Source organism: Gigantopelta aegis, chromosome 8, assembly GCF_016097555.1.
Source record: "Gigantopelta aegis isolate Gae_Host chromosome 8, Gae_host_genome, whole genome shotgun sequence".
Classification (NCBI taxonomy): Eukaryota; Metazoa; Mollusca; class Gastropoda; order Neomphalida; family Peltospiridae; genus Gigantopelta; species Gigantopelta aegis.
Genome location: NC_054706.1, coordinates 1,413,891 through 1,430,250, shown reverse-complemented (window position 1 = coordinate 1,430,250; position 16,360 = coordinate 1,413,891). Strand labels below are relative to the sequence as shown.

General features: G+C 39.9%; 1 protein-coding gene across 1 annotated transcript; it reads left to right on the top strand.

The window, feature by feature from the left end:
• Positions 1 to 5,829: 5,829 nt before the first annotated feature.
• Positions 5,830 to 7,724, top strand: LOC121378492. The gene is made up of 2 exons (XM_041506685.1): positions 5,830 to 5,931; positions 7,032 to 7,724. Exons 1-2 carry the CDS (start codon positions 5,922 to 5,924, stop codon positions 7,361 to 7,363), a joined length of 342 nt encoding a protein of 113 aa, XP_041362619.1. The 5' UTR covers positions 5,830 to 5,921; the 3' UTR covers positions 7,364 to 7,724.
• Positions 7,725 to 16,360: the final 8,636 nt, after the last annotated feature.

Genomic DNA, 16,360 nt, shown 5'->3' with positions numbered 1-16,360 from the left:
ATATTGCGATGCATCCGCAAAAATGAGGTATGTTTTGTTTCTTCAGTTCGAAGACTAATTCCTGACGTGACACGTTAGGTATTACGTAAGCACCAGCTCGCCAGAGGGTGTATTCACTGGAATGGTACAAAATGGCTGTGTCTGTTATATATAATAGCCATCACATTTAAGCGTTTTATTAATTAACTATACGATTATACTTGTTGATATTAGGTAATAATGTGCATTATATATCGTTGAATATGCATACCAGGTCAAATGCCTTTATTGTCCCTTCCTTTAAGGATAAAAATAGAAATGGGGATTCCGTTGTTTACCGAAAAGGTGCAGTTTTCACGTTCATGGAAGAATGAACGTTGGTTTATTAGATCACGTGATAGCATTTTAGCCATTCAAGACGCCTATTACAAAACAGTAATTATAAAATGGAATTATATTATAATATAATATGTAATTGCAGAAATAACTTATTTTTTCAGATAGAATAGCAATATTACTCTCTCTCTCTCTCTCTCTCTCTCTCTCTCTCTCTCTCTCTCTCTCTCTCTCTCTCTCTCTCTGTGTGTGTGTGTGTGTGTCGCTATGTCCGTCCTCTCTCTCTCTCTCTCTCTCTCTCTCTCTCTCTCTCTCTCTCTCTCTCTCTCTCTCTCTCTCTCTCTCTCCCCCCAAGATCTAGATAGACAGACACACAGAAACAGACAGACAGACAGATATATATAGATAACAGACCGAGTGTGTCATGTTCCAGGAATATATTGATTATTGCGAGGGAAATAAATGTGTTCCGAGACAGTTGTAGTGTATGTATACTTATGTTTTAATGCAAATACACACCTTGTATTTACCTGGACACTGTCAACACATTAATGATTTTATTTGACATGCGCGATGCTAGTGTTCATTGACTTGAGTCACGAATGTCTTTCATGCAATTAAATGGAGCAGGTAAGCTTCGCACTGAATGCAGATCAAACACGGGTGGGTTATGAAGTATCCACCCATGAAATGGACAATGCTTGAATCACTAAAGGCGTTTTCTCGTGATGCGACTTTAAGTAACCATTTATGGGAAAGAAAAGAAATGTTTATTTGACCCCCATAGCATTAGCCGTGTTTAGATGTAGCTCAGTGGTTGGACACCGGCTTGACATACGATGGGTCGTAGGATTGATCGACAGATATGAGGTGTGTGTGTGTGTGTGGGGGGGGGGGGGGGGGGGGTGTTCTTGGGGTGTTTCGTTTTTTTTTTTTGGGGTTTTTTTTTTGGGGGGAGGGGTCTAGCCAGTGACCCTCGATAGGTACATCAAAGATCGTGGTATGTACTGACTTTTCTAACGGTAAATACCCATATAGGATATTTTGGATAGTCTCTGTAGGAGTACCCCATAAGTGGACCCTTTGGGCTATTTCTCGTTCCAGCCAGTGCTCCACAACTGGTGTAACAAAGGCCGTGGTATGTACTATCCTGTCTGTTGGCTGGTGCAAATAAAAGATCCCTTGCTGCTAATCGAAAAGAGTAGCCCATGAAGTAGCGACAGCGGGTTTCCTCTGTCAATATCTGTGTGGTCCGACGCCATATAACCGTAAATAAAATGTGCTGAGTGTGTCGTTAAATAAAACATTCCTTCTTCTTCTGTAGGAGTATGTCTGTTAAAGGTTATTTTGTTTAACGACATTGATTAATTAATTATTATTAATTAATTTGATGTCAAACATTTGGTAATTCTAACACATAGTCGTCAGAGGAATCCCGCTACATTTTCTTAAGACATCTTTTATATGCACTTTCACAGAGACAGGAAAACACATACCATGGTCTTTGACCAGTTCTGGTGGCCTGATTTGGAACGAGGAAAACAATCAGTTAAATGAATCAACCGAGGCGGTTCGATCCTGCGACGAAAGCACCTCAAGCGAACACTCAAGCTAAATCCCGCCCCGTGCAGCAGCAGCGGGTTTCCTCTCTCTTTTCCTCGATCAAGTGAGGAAACGATCACGTTAGACACCTTATAGCCGTAGTTTAAAATGTGCTGAGGTGTTTTGTTAAAAAAACATGGTTTTCTTCGCAACACAAGTACACTTTGACAGTTTAGTGTTATAGAAGGGAAGCCGAGGTTTCTTTAACAATAACCCATTACACTGTGTGTCTGTGTCAGTGTGTGTTTGCGCACGCGTGTATGCCATCAACTACATAATAGAACATACGCAATATTTAAATCGTACCATGTTACCTGAAACCTACCGTGAAAACGTACCTTTAGAAGCCTAATGACGACACGTAGATAAACATTAAGGGTAGACACAGTTTGTGAGAGAGAGTGGTCTATGGTTTTCGTCAATCTTAAGTCACTGATATAGATCTGTGGTAAATCCGGCGACATGGGGATGCTATTTTTCCACTCTGTCGGGATTCTGCTGGGCTACGCTCAGACTGTGGTTGGGTTTCTGTGTTTCCTGGTCGGCGTCGTGTCTCCCGCCTGGGCCGAGACCGACTGGGACCTGTACGGTCTCTACACAGAACGCTTCTGGAGGGGACCGTGGTGGTACTGCAAGACGACCGTCGGGAAAACCACGTCACCGTTGCTATGCAACGCTTTGGAGATTAGCGGAATGCCGCCCGGTACGTTTACTATTGGATTTAGTTAGAATGTTTTAGATATAAAAGAAAAACTAATGTTGATGTGAGATTTTCGAGTAAAAGCGTTCAATCAGTTTTTACACACCCACATGAGAGTTCACCCGTTGTACATCATTTTCTTCTCCAACATGATGGAGATCACGTTTCAGATTTGGTTACTCCACGCTGATGACCCGGTCGCCACAGCCGTATTATCCAATGAAATAAGCTGCACCGAAATTGACTGCTCTATTTATGTTATATGTGCACTACCCTCAGTGTGTTCAAGTCAGGGAGGGTGAAAGGTTATATACTTATTACACTTACACATCATCCCGCTTTTGAAAGAACATGAAAGAAATATTTGCTGAACAGCACATTCTAAACTACAGGTTGTTTGGTGTCCTACATTTGGTTAAGTTTCGATAAAGTTAACATGTAAACTTTATGCTAAACATCACCCAGTTTGATGTAAAGGTTCTGCAGTTTTCTACTCGCTTTAACAGACACAGACAGACACACACACTTACAGTAAGCGTGGTCAGTGTGTGGTGTGGTGTGTGTGGTGAGCACAATTGGAGTCTACAAGTACACAATCTATCACCTTCAATGTATTGGGGCTTTTCCCGTTCCAACCAGTGCCCACGACTGGTAATTCATAGATCGTGGTATGTCTAATGAAGAGTACATATAAAAAGTCTTTGCTGCTTTATTGGTAGGAGTAGCCTGTGTGGCGCCAGCGGATTTCATCTCTCTCTCTCTCTCTCTCTCTCTCTCTCTCTCTCTCTCTCTCTCTCTCTCTCTCTCTCTCTCTCTCTCTCTCTCTCTCTCTCTCTGTCTGTCTTTAAATTGTTATCAATATGTTAAGAAGTCTGATCTGCCATGAACGTCAGAGACGGTTTAAGTGTATATTAAACAAATGTGCATCGGATGTGGAATAATTGTCAAGCAAGACATCGGGTTGTTCGTTTGGAACACGTCATAGGTAGGTGGTGAAAATGTTGCATTTTACAACTGTTTTCTATGATTTGATGCCAATTATGATTTCGTTATTAGGCTTATACTATTTGTAATCGTTTTTTTTATGTAAACGTTACTTTACTTAAGATGCAAGTAACGGTTTTATCTACTGAATCACAATAACTTTGCTTTACACGCCAAATTATTCTTGAATTTTTTTCAAATTTTACTAAAAATAAGAAGTTAATGGATACATAGAACAGAACCGAGAGTTAATATGTATTCGTAAATGAGAATAACGACCACTGTGTATGCATAACGTTACTGGCCATTGCTTTATAAGAACATTTTGTATGTCGCGCTGAACACGTTTTGTATAGGTTGTGTTCCAAAGAAAACTCCGTAAACTGTATAGAGTTTTCTGATTTACTGTATAGGTTGTTATGGAACGAACATCTGTCATTTTATACAAAATTAAAGTTAACTGAAACTAGACTTAGTCTGCTACACTGTATTAAATTATTCCATGGAATGTATCAAAATCAGCCATTTACACCTGAAAATTAATTAAACACCACCTGTGTAGCAGCGAAAAAAGACGCCTAGAAATAGCTGTCTGTGCCGACGGGATTTATGCAGATATTGAAAGTTTTTACATATGCTGTATATACTTAGTATTTATCGATATGGCATGAATAAAACGATTTGTGACAAGCACATCAGTGTAATTACAGCTCCATAGTTAGTTATAATATAGTTTATGCATATTTATGGTTTCTGTCTTTTTTCTTAGAATATAAATATTTATTTTCACTGTTACATTCTGACCGTCTTTTTTCAATATCTTCTGTATGTATAGAACATAAATTTTGCATCTACTTTTTTATTAAGTACGTTTTATATGGTCAAAACTAGGGAGAGGTTAATTAATTTCCAAATGTGTATCAATTTATGCTAACAAGTGTTTATTTATTATTTCGTTGGTGTGTGTGGGGGGTGGGGGGGAGAGTATATCGTTCACTTAAAGATGCAAAATATTGTTGCATATCTTATTAACAAAAATAGTTACACAAACCCATACACAATAATCGCATAAATACCTACCAGACTGCCATTCACTGTACCACACGACATAATCAATTGTTTATGAACAAAAAACGTCCTCACAAACATCGTCATGGCACAAATTATCAGATACATCGTAACTTGTTTTTTGGGCGTTGAATACCATTTAATTTGTTTAATTGGCTGTGTTGTGGAGGTTAGTTCTTTTTGTCGTGACATTTTTACACTCAGAGTTGTTTTTTGTGGAATTATCATTTTTCTTTCCATAGTAAATTGTTCAGGGATAATTTTGTAATTTTTAGTTTGAAAAACATTGTTTTTGTCTGAAATTGTGGCTACCTTTAACTTTAATTCTAACTTTCCATGTTCCATTATGCCATGGTAAATAATCTTCTCAAAATCACACGACTGCACTGGACAGTAGTAGCATATATATTGAGTGTCCGCCATTGTGCTCCTGCAAAATACAAACAAAAACGATGTCTCATATAAATTAAATATAAATAATATAATTATTACAGTATATATTCATGTCATTCTATAATATATTTTTATAAAAGATATTTTGATATTTTAAAGCTGGTCATAATAAATTCAAAATCTAACAACCTATACACATTCTTTTGCCAATATCAAAACAACTTATACAACATTATTATAACAACCTATACAGACGTCGATTGTTAAACAACGTAGAATTTAATTAATTAAAAATATGTTTCATGTTTATTGTAGGGTTTGTGTAAATGTTTTTGACACTAAACATAATTGAGTTTGTTTCTGTACACGTTTGAAAAAGTTTTAGCAAAAAATAAAAAGGTTCATCGTGATTTCATTCGCAATGTTTGGGTCTTCTTGTTGTAGTCTTGATGATTGAACACATACAAATACAATAAATAACAGCTGTATTTATGCAATACGTTGATACAATCATTTGACAAAGTATAGACCTAATCAAGAAATCGTAACTAGCATCAAATATTAAGGAAACCATTGTAAAAGCAATATTCTTACTACCTACCTTTGACGTGTTCCGAACGTACATCCCGATGTCTTGCTTGACAGTAATTCCACATCCGATGCAAAATAATTGATATACACATCCGTTCCCCTACAGTGTTATTTGTGTTTATTGACAGGTGACGTGTTGGCGCTTCTCATCCTCTCGGCCGTTTCCGTCATCTCTTACGTCATCACATTCATACTCGGCACCGTTCTCATTTGTTGCTGTCGGTCGCCAGGCAACGCCTCGAAGTGGAAGCTTGTTTCCGTTTTAGCAATGATAGCAGGTTAGTAGTTTCATTTCATTTTATTTGTATGTAAGCCATTAGTGATTTCACTAGAAATGTAGCAAGGCATATGGTAGACCAAACACTTTTGGGGCATTTTCACCATTTTCGGGGCACTTGTTTTTCATTAAAAATACACAAAAATTAATTGAAATAAACATTAATGCAATTTATGTGCTTGCTTTAATAAATGAATGGCAAAAGATATAAAAGGCATATTTTATTAATTAATAATACCTTTTTGGGTGTTTTGTAAAGGCAATTTTAGAATTAATTAGTAAAAAAGGCTCGTTTAATCTCAGGGCAGCATGGTGCTGATTAAGCCAAGATTGTACTAGACTACTGAGGCATGGTGCTGCACCATGCTAAAACAATCTAGGGAAAACACTAGCCATAATTATATATTTAAAGTACAGTGACAAACACAAGAGGAAAACCTTGAGCCTTATGGCTGGTAGTCTAACCACATAGTCATCAATACCGATACTGTTGAGTTTTGCCGCTTTGGAAATGCTCGTGGTCAATATTCATACAGAACAGACGTTAATGTGGTTACCACTGCTATACTTACACAGGCAAGCATACAGACAGTGACCGGTATAGCCAGTGGATCAGGAAAAGAACCAACGTGGGTCCATTCTACCAATCACTTTTTAAGTCTGGCTTCCATAATATCTGAAGCAGACTATCTGCAACTGGGTTCTCGTAACAATAAATTGTCTTCTGTCTGCGTCAGTTTGTACTAGTCTAACTGGCAGCCTGCTACCAGGTTTATGGAAATCAGACTTTATTTCGCGGAGAGGTTCGAAAGGGACAGCAACTCTTATTAACATTCTCCATGCAGGCAACACACTAGATGATCTGGGATTGGTTTCATGATGCAGGTGTCGACTGTCCGTTCCCCTGCCCACACAGGTTTTTTTTGTTATTGCTCATCTTAACATCATATAGTCTAAACGTTAAATAAATTCTGTTCACAACAAAATAAAAGGTTTTTTTTTTTTTTTAAAGTACTAAAGTTAATAATACTGCTAAATTGGCTGCAGCAATGTTGTGATCCCTTAAAGTAATCTAACTGTGTGTTGTTTTCGTGTTTCCAGGCACATCCGGTCTGGGTAGCGTCATCGTTTTCAGTATGTCTTCAACCGCCAGCACGTTCATCTTTGGGTTCTACCTCACCATGGCCGGGTCGTTCCTGGCCGTCACAGGGGGGTTCACCCTCGCCTGGTCGCAGCTCCGCTACTGGAGGTTCAAGCTGGGCACACCCGTCAGCGCCGCCAACTGGGACGACCTCCCGCGACCTTATCGACGTCGCAGACGACGTCATCCCAACAGCGTGGTCACGTGGGACCCGGCGCACGGGTATCCGTATTCCGGGTACAAGATTGGAACCTACGAGGGAACCGCGCAGTGGGTGCAACACCATAGCTAGAGGAGGAAATATGTGATAAAGAAGTTCATATTCCGAATAACAGTTCATTGGTTGGATAAGAACAGTTCATATATTAAATAACAATTCACTGGTTGGATAAGAACAGTTCATATACTGAATAACAATTCACTGGTTGTATAAGAACAGTTCATATACTGAATAACATTTCATTGGTTGGATAAGAACAGTTCATATATTAAATAACAATTCACTGGTTGGATAAGAACAGTTCATATACTGACAAACATTTCGCTGATGTGTTTTTCGGCTATTGGATGTCAAACTGAGGTAAATGTAAAACGTACGTGATGAACCACATCAATATAAGAATTCAACAGTTAAATAAAAACATCACAGATAATTGTTTCTTAACTGATTGGATAAAATAAGTTCAGATATTGAATAACAGTTCACTGATTGGATAAAATCAGTTCAGATACTGACTAACAATTTACTCATTGGATAAAAACAGCTTATATACTGAATAACAATTTACTGATTGGATAAAAACATTATGTATTTGTTTACGATTTCGATAACATAACTATAGGCGTCGGAATATACCGATAATTTGAGAAAGGGGAGGTGCCAGTTTTATATTAACTCGCCTTTCAATTGGGGTGTATTATTTTCAGGCAGAGAGAAATTACCCACTGCTCCACCTCCAACTACCTCACCTACACCCCAGCTTCCGACGATATTGTGATACTGAGATATATCTTTGATGTGGCTCACGTGTTGAATACTACGAGAATAATTTTATATTATTTTATTTACTCTTATAAAACGTTTTGGTAAATGTGTTTTATGTTTTGCCACTGTAAGAACAAATGTGTATGCATATGTTGATGTAATTTATGCAGGAAATACAAATTAATAAAAAATAATTTCTGTCAATAGTTATTTCAGAAAAGTTTCCAGGAACAAGTTGTAAAAACCTTGTATGTTTTATACTCTGTCAAAAAAGAATCGCACAGGCGAAATATGCAAGGAATTATCTCTTTAATACATATTGTCATAATGTCGTTATTTATTATCGTATCACAGTCAAATTAGACATGAGTATATAACAATGTTCTTGCTATGGACTGACGGCAGTGGACGCGTTTTCGTCACATAACAGCGTCGCATGAGGGCGCTGAAATCAGTACCTTGTGTGGCCACCACCAGCAGCAATCACTGCGCAACATCTCCTTGGCATAGACTGAATGTGTCTCTGAATCCGGGCACGTAGAATCCTAGCCCATTCTTCCTGCAGTGCATGTGACAGTTGCGGAAGCGTCTGAGGCTCCGGGTCACGTTGGCGTACACGTATGTCCAGTTCGTCCCATAGATGTTCGATGGGGTTGAGATCTGGCGATCTTGATGGCCATGGCAGCACATTAATGTTCTCATTCTGTAGGAAATCCATTGTTACACGGGCCGTATGCGGCCTGGCATTGTCCTGCTGAAAGAATTCTCTCTGTCGATATCCAAATTGGGAAGCATGTGACGGCGAAGAATTTCATCCCGGTAGCGTACAGCTCCCAACATCATGACACTCCCTCCACCAAATCTGTCAACTTGGACAACACAGTTGTTGGTAAAACGTTCATTGCGGCGTCTGTAAACACGTTGTCGTCCATCACGTCGCTGTAGAAGGAAACGTAACTCGTCGCTGAACCATACTCGCCGCCAGTTTCCCAAGTTCCACCCCTGTACATTCGTGCACCAGCGAACACGTAAATGTCGATGTTGACGTCGCAGGACGGGGCCAACATATGGTCTCCTAGCCCGTACACCAGCTTCTCGAAGTCGGTTCCGAATGGTTTGTGCAGATACTCTTCTCAAACCAGGTATGCGTCCAGCAGTGGTCGTTGCTGTGGCAGTTCGGTGACGCATGTGCAGGACCCGGGTGTAGCGATCTTGTGATGCAGTTGTTATGCGAGGTCTTCCACTTCTGAGCCGGTCTTCGGCTGACTGAAACTGCTGGTACCTGTCCCAGAGACATGGAATGGTGCTCTGATGGACGTTCATGTGGCGCGCGACTGCTGACTGCGATTCACCTAACTGGAGGCGGCCTATTGCAATGTTTCGATTCGGCAGGCTTAGTCTTGGCATCTTGTAACTCGTCTACGTCGAAATGAAAAGGAGGCATCATTGCGAGCATTGCAGCTTTAAATACCCATCACTACTCCAATCTTTTCCCAGAGTTTCACGTGCATTCGCCAAAAACTGACCATTTCACGCCGATTTCCTGCAATTGTCGCACAATGTGCCACAACGTGCGTTAAATTTGTTTTAGGGTGCATTTGGGCATGCTGTCCCATTCCAGGAACATTAACAAACATGGTCATTCAGCAACATTGTACAAAAAAACTATATTTTGTAAAATTAAACACCTTCCTTCTTTCCCTATCACCTATGCGTTTCTTTTCGGACAGAGTAAATTTTAGACATAAGTTACCCTTGTCTGAAGTATTGGATAGTGACCCCCTTTAAGTTATGGAGAGAGAGAGAGAGAGAGAGAGAGAGAGAGAGAGAGAGAGAGAGAGAGAGAGAGAGAGAGAGAGAGAGAGAGAGAGACAGACAGACAGACAGACAGACAGAGACAGACAGACAGAGACATACACAGAGAGACGGACAGTCATATAGAGACAGATAGAGACAGAGAGCGACACAGAGACAGAGAGACAAATACCAATAGTTTTATTTCAACTGACACGTTTTACGGATAAAATCAACTCAAGGCTTAACAATTAAAATAAAATAAAACTAAACCGAATCCGTGTTACAACGTACTTGGTATCACAACTGACTGGTGACTACGTAAAAGGGGAGAGATATTGCGAGTCGAGGCAGTTGGGGTACAGTACATACTTTTGGTGTGACATGGCGTCAAGACATGGTATGCAGTTTTAAGTTAATAGTGTTTGGCTGTATATGTGTATTATGTTTATTAGTAAATAATGTTGGACAAACTGAAGCGAGGAAAGTAATGCAATTGTGGTATGTAAATTTATGACAATTATATTAATGTGACAATATGTTTTGTATGTTATATTAAGTGTAATTTCACGTACCTTTGTATCGTTGGGTGTTTATATATATAGCTATATAGCTATCGTTATGTTGTGACGTTGTGATGTTTTACATTGTGATATGGACACCCGAGACGGACTACGTTCTATGGAAAGGGACTGGAAGTCGGAGAACGACTTACGTATAGTATACTATGTAGTTTAGGATGCATTGATTTGTGTCTGGTGAATACTCGAGGCATAAATGATGACGGAAAGTCATAAAGAAGACTGTTCCAATGGGAATGTAATTAACAGTTGTCTTTTGTATAAGCAAACGAGATATCTTTGAACATAGGATTCAATTTGTAATCCTATTAAAGAAGTGTTGTGTATTTTGTATTGTTATTAAATGTTCTATGTTTAAAAATGTGTTTTGTTGTCGCTGAGCAAACCTAGTCGTGTCATTCGGTGACATAAGCACGAGTCAAATGATTGACTGGTATAGTTTATACAGAGGAGGGTGTTATTGTCTATATGTCACACACACACTACACTGCACTACAATACACTACACTATACTACACTACACTGCACTGCACTGCACTGCACTGCACTACACAGCACTACACTACACTACACTACATTACACTACACTACACTACACTACATTACATTACACTACACTACACTACACTATAAGTTTCTTAAGGGGAATTTTTCCCATTAAAACAGATATATGAAATAGTAACGACAACAACAACATATATAATACACATATATGTATCCATATGTCTCACACAGACCTAAATACACGTACGTTTATATTCACATACATGTTCACACAAACACATACACTGTGACAGTCACTGCTACACCTAACTGTCGAGAACATAATGGAACCATACACACATAGGTCACGCGCGCACACATACAGAGGCACACCACAACTCTGGTCAGTTTCTAACAACCTGCAAAATTTTAAATAGAAGTAAAATATAATAATTCAAATCCATATTTAGATCACCTTTAACTGGAGGTGGTTGGGGAGAAGAGGATGGCAACGCATTTTTTGACGGCCTTTGATAAGCCAGTTGTAGTGCACTGGCTGGAGCGAGAAACAGCACAATGGGTCCCAGACCGACCGCGCATCCAACGAACGCTTTACCACTGGGCTATGTCCCGCCTTCGTACTTTCGAAGCCATCTTAGCTACGACATATCGTAGCTAGTCAAGAGTAAAATACGAATGGCGTAGATTTAAGATTTTCGAAGGTATCGTAGGGGGGCGGGACGCATCCCAGTTGTAAAGTGCTCGCTTGATGTGCGGTCAGTCTAGGATCGATTCCCGTTGGTGGGTCCATTGGGATACTTCTCGTTCCAGCCAATGCACCACGACTGGTATATCATAGGATGTAGTATGGACTATCCTGTATGTGAGATGGTTTATATAAAAGATCCCTTGCTGCTAATCGAAAAGAGTAGCCCATGAAGTGGCGACAGCGGGTTTCCTCTCTCAATATATGTGTGGTCCATAACCATATGTCCGACGCCATATAACCGTAATAGAATGGGTTGAGTGCGTCGTTAAATAAAACATTTCCTTCCTTAATTTACGATATGTGTCGTAAACAAAAATGGGAACTCTAATTAAGTGGAGATAGAAAAGATGGGGTGTTTCACGGTGGCATAGTCCGAACCCCCGACAAAGAGGCTCCGTAAGCGACCGTGTTCCACAGAGGTGAACATTTTAATTTCGGATGTTAGTCCATGAGCCAGACCAAATCTGAGTACCAAATTGGTGGATTTGTTAGTTAAGACTGATATCTGAAGTGTCCCAAATCAGTTGGTAGCCAAGTGCTATTATGGCAGCAAATGATCATAACTCACTCACTAGCAAAATCACCTATGGACATGCACTTTGGCTTATTTTGTTCGGTTTACAATTCTGTATTAGCCGATACATAGTCTTCAGTATTTATTTTATAATGTATTTACCAAAATCAAGAATGTATGGAGAAAGGGGCATTTTTTAAACATTTTCATGATGCATCTTCAAACGTTTTTCACTATTTTAAAGCAATGCATCTTCAAGCCAATTTTCGTTTTGGGTTTTGGATTATTATATGAGGCATCCATAAAACGTTTACATTAAGGTTTTTGGACATTTTGTAACCATGTAGACATAGTTTATTTACATGCGTCCAGTTGCAGCACCAGATGTGACCATTATTATAATGTTACCAAGTTGCTCTCTCATTTGTTTCCAGATTTCTACCAGGAACTTTGTAAGCTTATTCTAACTTTCCGTACTTGCCAGTAGTCTTCCAATTTTTGTAACTGAATTTTTAGGGCAAGAAATGTATATATGTTATTAAATCCCACATATAGTGGCTTCCATTATGGTTGTATTTATGGAATTCATCTTTGTTCGCAATATTTAGCACGCCATCCGTAGGATAGTCGACTGTGCCTGAGCGTAAAATGATCCTTATGAAGTACTACATCAGGTAAGTACAACGAAGGCGGTCGGCAGTGTACATCAAAGAGAAACGATTAAAATGATCCTTATGAAGTACTAAATCAGGTAAGTACAACGAAGGCGGTCGGCAGTGTACATCAAAGAAAAACGATTAAAATGATCCTTATGAAGTACTACATCAGGTAAGTACAACGAAGGCGGTCGGCAGTGTACATCAAAGAGAAACGATTAAAATGGTCGGAAACTGTTAAAAAGGCCTTACGTATTATGTTGCATTTTGTCCCAAATCCCACAAATCACCAAAATTTTGGCAGCAAATGATCATAACTCAATAGCAAAATCACCAATGGACATGTAATTGGCTTATTTTGTTTGGTGTACAACTTTGTATTGGCTGATACATAGTTTTCATTATTTATTTTATATAGTATTTACCAAAATACGGAGGCGGTCAGCAGTGCAGATTAAAAGTGGACCAGCGATTAAAATGGTCGGAAACTGTAAAAAAGGCCTTACTTATTATATTGCATATCAAATGAGAAGAAGCTATCCAAATGATCGGAAATTGTTAAAATGTCCTTGCATATTATGCTATAGATCTAAGCTTGGTAGGCAACTTGTGAGTACTGCAGTAGGGCAGTATCATGCTATCCATACTTTCTCACCATGTTCCAGGTTACTGCCCCCCCCCCCCACCCCACCCCCCACCCAGTGATGTGTGTGTCCCATACCACAATGCCACCAACTGTTTTGGAATGTTCTATGTTATGGTGTATGGAACAAAGAGACGGTTGGCATATTTATCAAATGTCAGTTTGTTGGCAAAAACAGTATTCCAGGAAACTATGCTGACTTTTTACATGATCCAACCATCAAGCAGGATCTTTACACATTCTTCACCACCAAGATTGCCACACAGTTATTCTTCGAGGAACCGATCGTTCACTGTGACAATGTAACCACGAGGAAGCAGACACTAGACGTTTAATTTATGTGCAGGATTCTGAATGGTTGTACCAACAGTCTGATAGGCACTGTTGACACAGGTATGCTTGCTAAGTAGCAAGTTCCATCATTTGATTGCACCAAGTCTGATAGGCACTTTGACACAGGTATGCTTGCTAAGTAGTAAGTTCCATCATTTGATTGCACCAACAGTCTGATAGGCACTGTTGACACAGTTATGCTTGCTAAGTAGCAAGTTCCATCATTTGGTTGCACCAACAGTCTGATAGGCACTGTTGACATAGGTATGCTTGCTAAGTTGCAAGTTCCATGATTTGAATACCTTGGATCAAAATGTGAGTATTTGGGTTGCCTTTGATACATGAAACTACTTACCGTTTTATACATGAATTATATATATGATGTTCTGGGTGAAGAGAAATTCTCGCCCCTGCTTTCCATAGCTTCAAATGCTCCCAGCTCCTGAAATGCTTCACAGTTATCTTGTATTGTACGACGAGCGACATGGAACATGTTGTCGAAGCAAGGAATGTGTTTTACTGCCAGAAGGGGAAGACAATATAAATCATTCCACCACCCAGAATGCCTTACTGCAGCACTCAACATCATTTTCATACCAAGCTGGAATATGGTCCACCTGTCAACAAGTGAACACAATGCTCTCACTCCAGAAGGGTGGCGATAGACTTATAATAAAGATATCTAGTTCTGTATACTGTACTTGTGGCATTTAAAGCCTTCAGTGAATTAGTTAAGTGTGGCTGCGTGAGTAGGTGGATGTGGCACTAGATGTGCTTGTAAAACGGCCCAATAGAAATACACTAAACTGTGTATTTGTGATAAGTAAAATGTTCCACAGAAACTTCATACATGTGTAACATTCAAGTGTCTTGAATCAGAGGTCGCGTTAAGATGCGTCCATGCGTGCCTGAACGTATAGAAAGCAGCCTTGGACGTCTGCTCATCACCACACGTGATAATAAAACCGTCCCAGTTTATTTTCAAAGACGCATTCCAGACGCATGTTTATTCCATCATTTCATCATCACCACGTCCTAAGTGATCTGGACGCATGGAATCAGTTAGCCAAGTCAAACAATTCGTCACTCATAATCCGGCCATGATCTCCGCTATCGTTCCCACTATAAACCTATTGTAATTTTTTTTAGTGAAAATCACTTTCTTCTTCTGATCGTCTGGTGGCATTGTGGGAATGGCAAGACGAGTCTATATTTTGAAAGGTATACAGGACGCTTCGGTTGATTACGGTATATTCTATCAGGCCGAAACGCCATCGGAAATCCTCGTGTGGCCAATGCACGTCACAATCAATGGGCTACGTTACTAACACTGGAGCCCTGTTAACAGTTGACATGTACCTTACTATAGTGGACAGATGAAATGTGACAATAACGTAATAATTGCGGCCACTATATCAGCAAACTACATCAATATATCACTATGCGTCTGAACATTGATATATACTCTCCCAAAAGAGTTCTGTTACACGTGACTTCGACATCATTTATTTTAGTTAAATATTACATATTTCATTATGAAGTGACATTGTATGATTACTAAATTATCTAACAGTAGACGACCCTATTCTGGATTTGCAGTGTTAACGTTGAAGTGTATCACATGATGTGAATCAATCATGGGGTTTCAATGTTCAGTATCGGTTATGTCCTCAGAGCTGCACAACGACGACGCATGGATGCAACAAGATTTTGAATGACACGTTGGGGGATGTTTTGCCATTCATTCTGTAACGCCAAGTACAGATCCTGTAGTGTTTGTGGCGGAGGGTTCCTTTGGCGAACTCTGCTATCCAGGAGGTGTCCCCAAAAATGTTCAATTGGGAATAAATCTGGCGATCTTGCTGGCCATAGCAGGACACGAACGTTGTTTTGCTGTAGAAAGTCTTGACAGACACGTGCATTGTCATGCTGAAAGATACCACGAGTGACGTTAATCAGTGGAACAACGTGATGTTGCAGTATCACGTCCCAGTAAAGCTGGCCATTGAGCACTCCATTAACTTGCACCAAAGCAGTACGACCACCATGGTGAATCCCTGCCCACACCACCGAAACGATCGTGCTGTAGAACACAATTGATGGCGTAAGTTCATAATGACGTCGATAGATCCTGGAACGTCCATCTGCTCTGAATAACATGAAAAGAGATTCATCGGAAAAGAGAACTGTCCTCCACTGTGCATGTCTCCATCAAAAATGTTGACAACACCGAAGTCATTCAGCGAGATGACGTGCCGTGAGAACGTTGCGTCGCACAGGTCCCCTTGCTCGAAGACCAGCTTGACATAGACGATTGATAACGGTTTGGGAGAAATTCTTCTTAGTCCAGGAATTTGGCTAGCTGTGGAGGTCGCTATCCTAAATCTATCCCGAAGGTGTATCACCCGGATGTATCGATCTTGGACTGGGGTGGTCAATCTCGGTCGGCCTGACCTTGGTCTATCACGAGTGCTTCCTGTGTTGTTGTAACGCACCCAAAGTCTGCTTACAATGGCTCTGCATACCCCCAT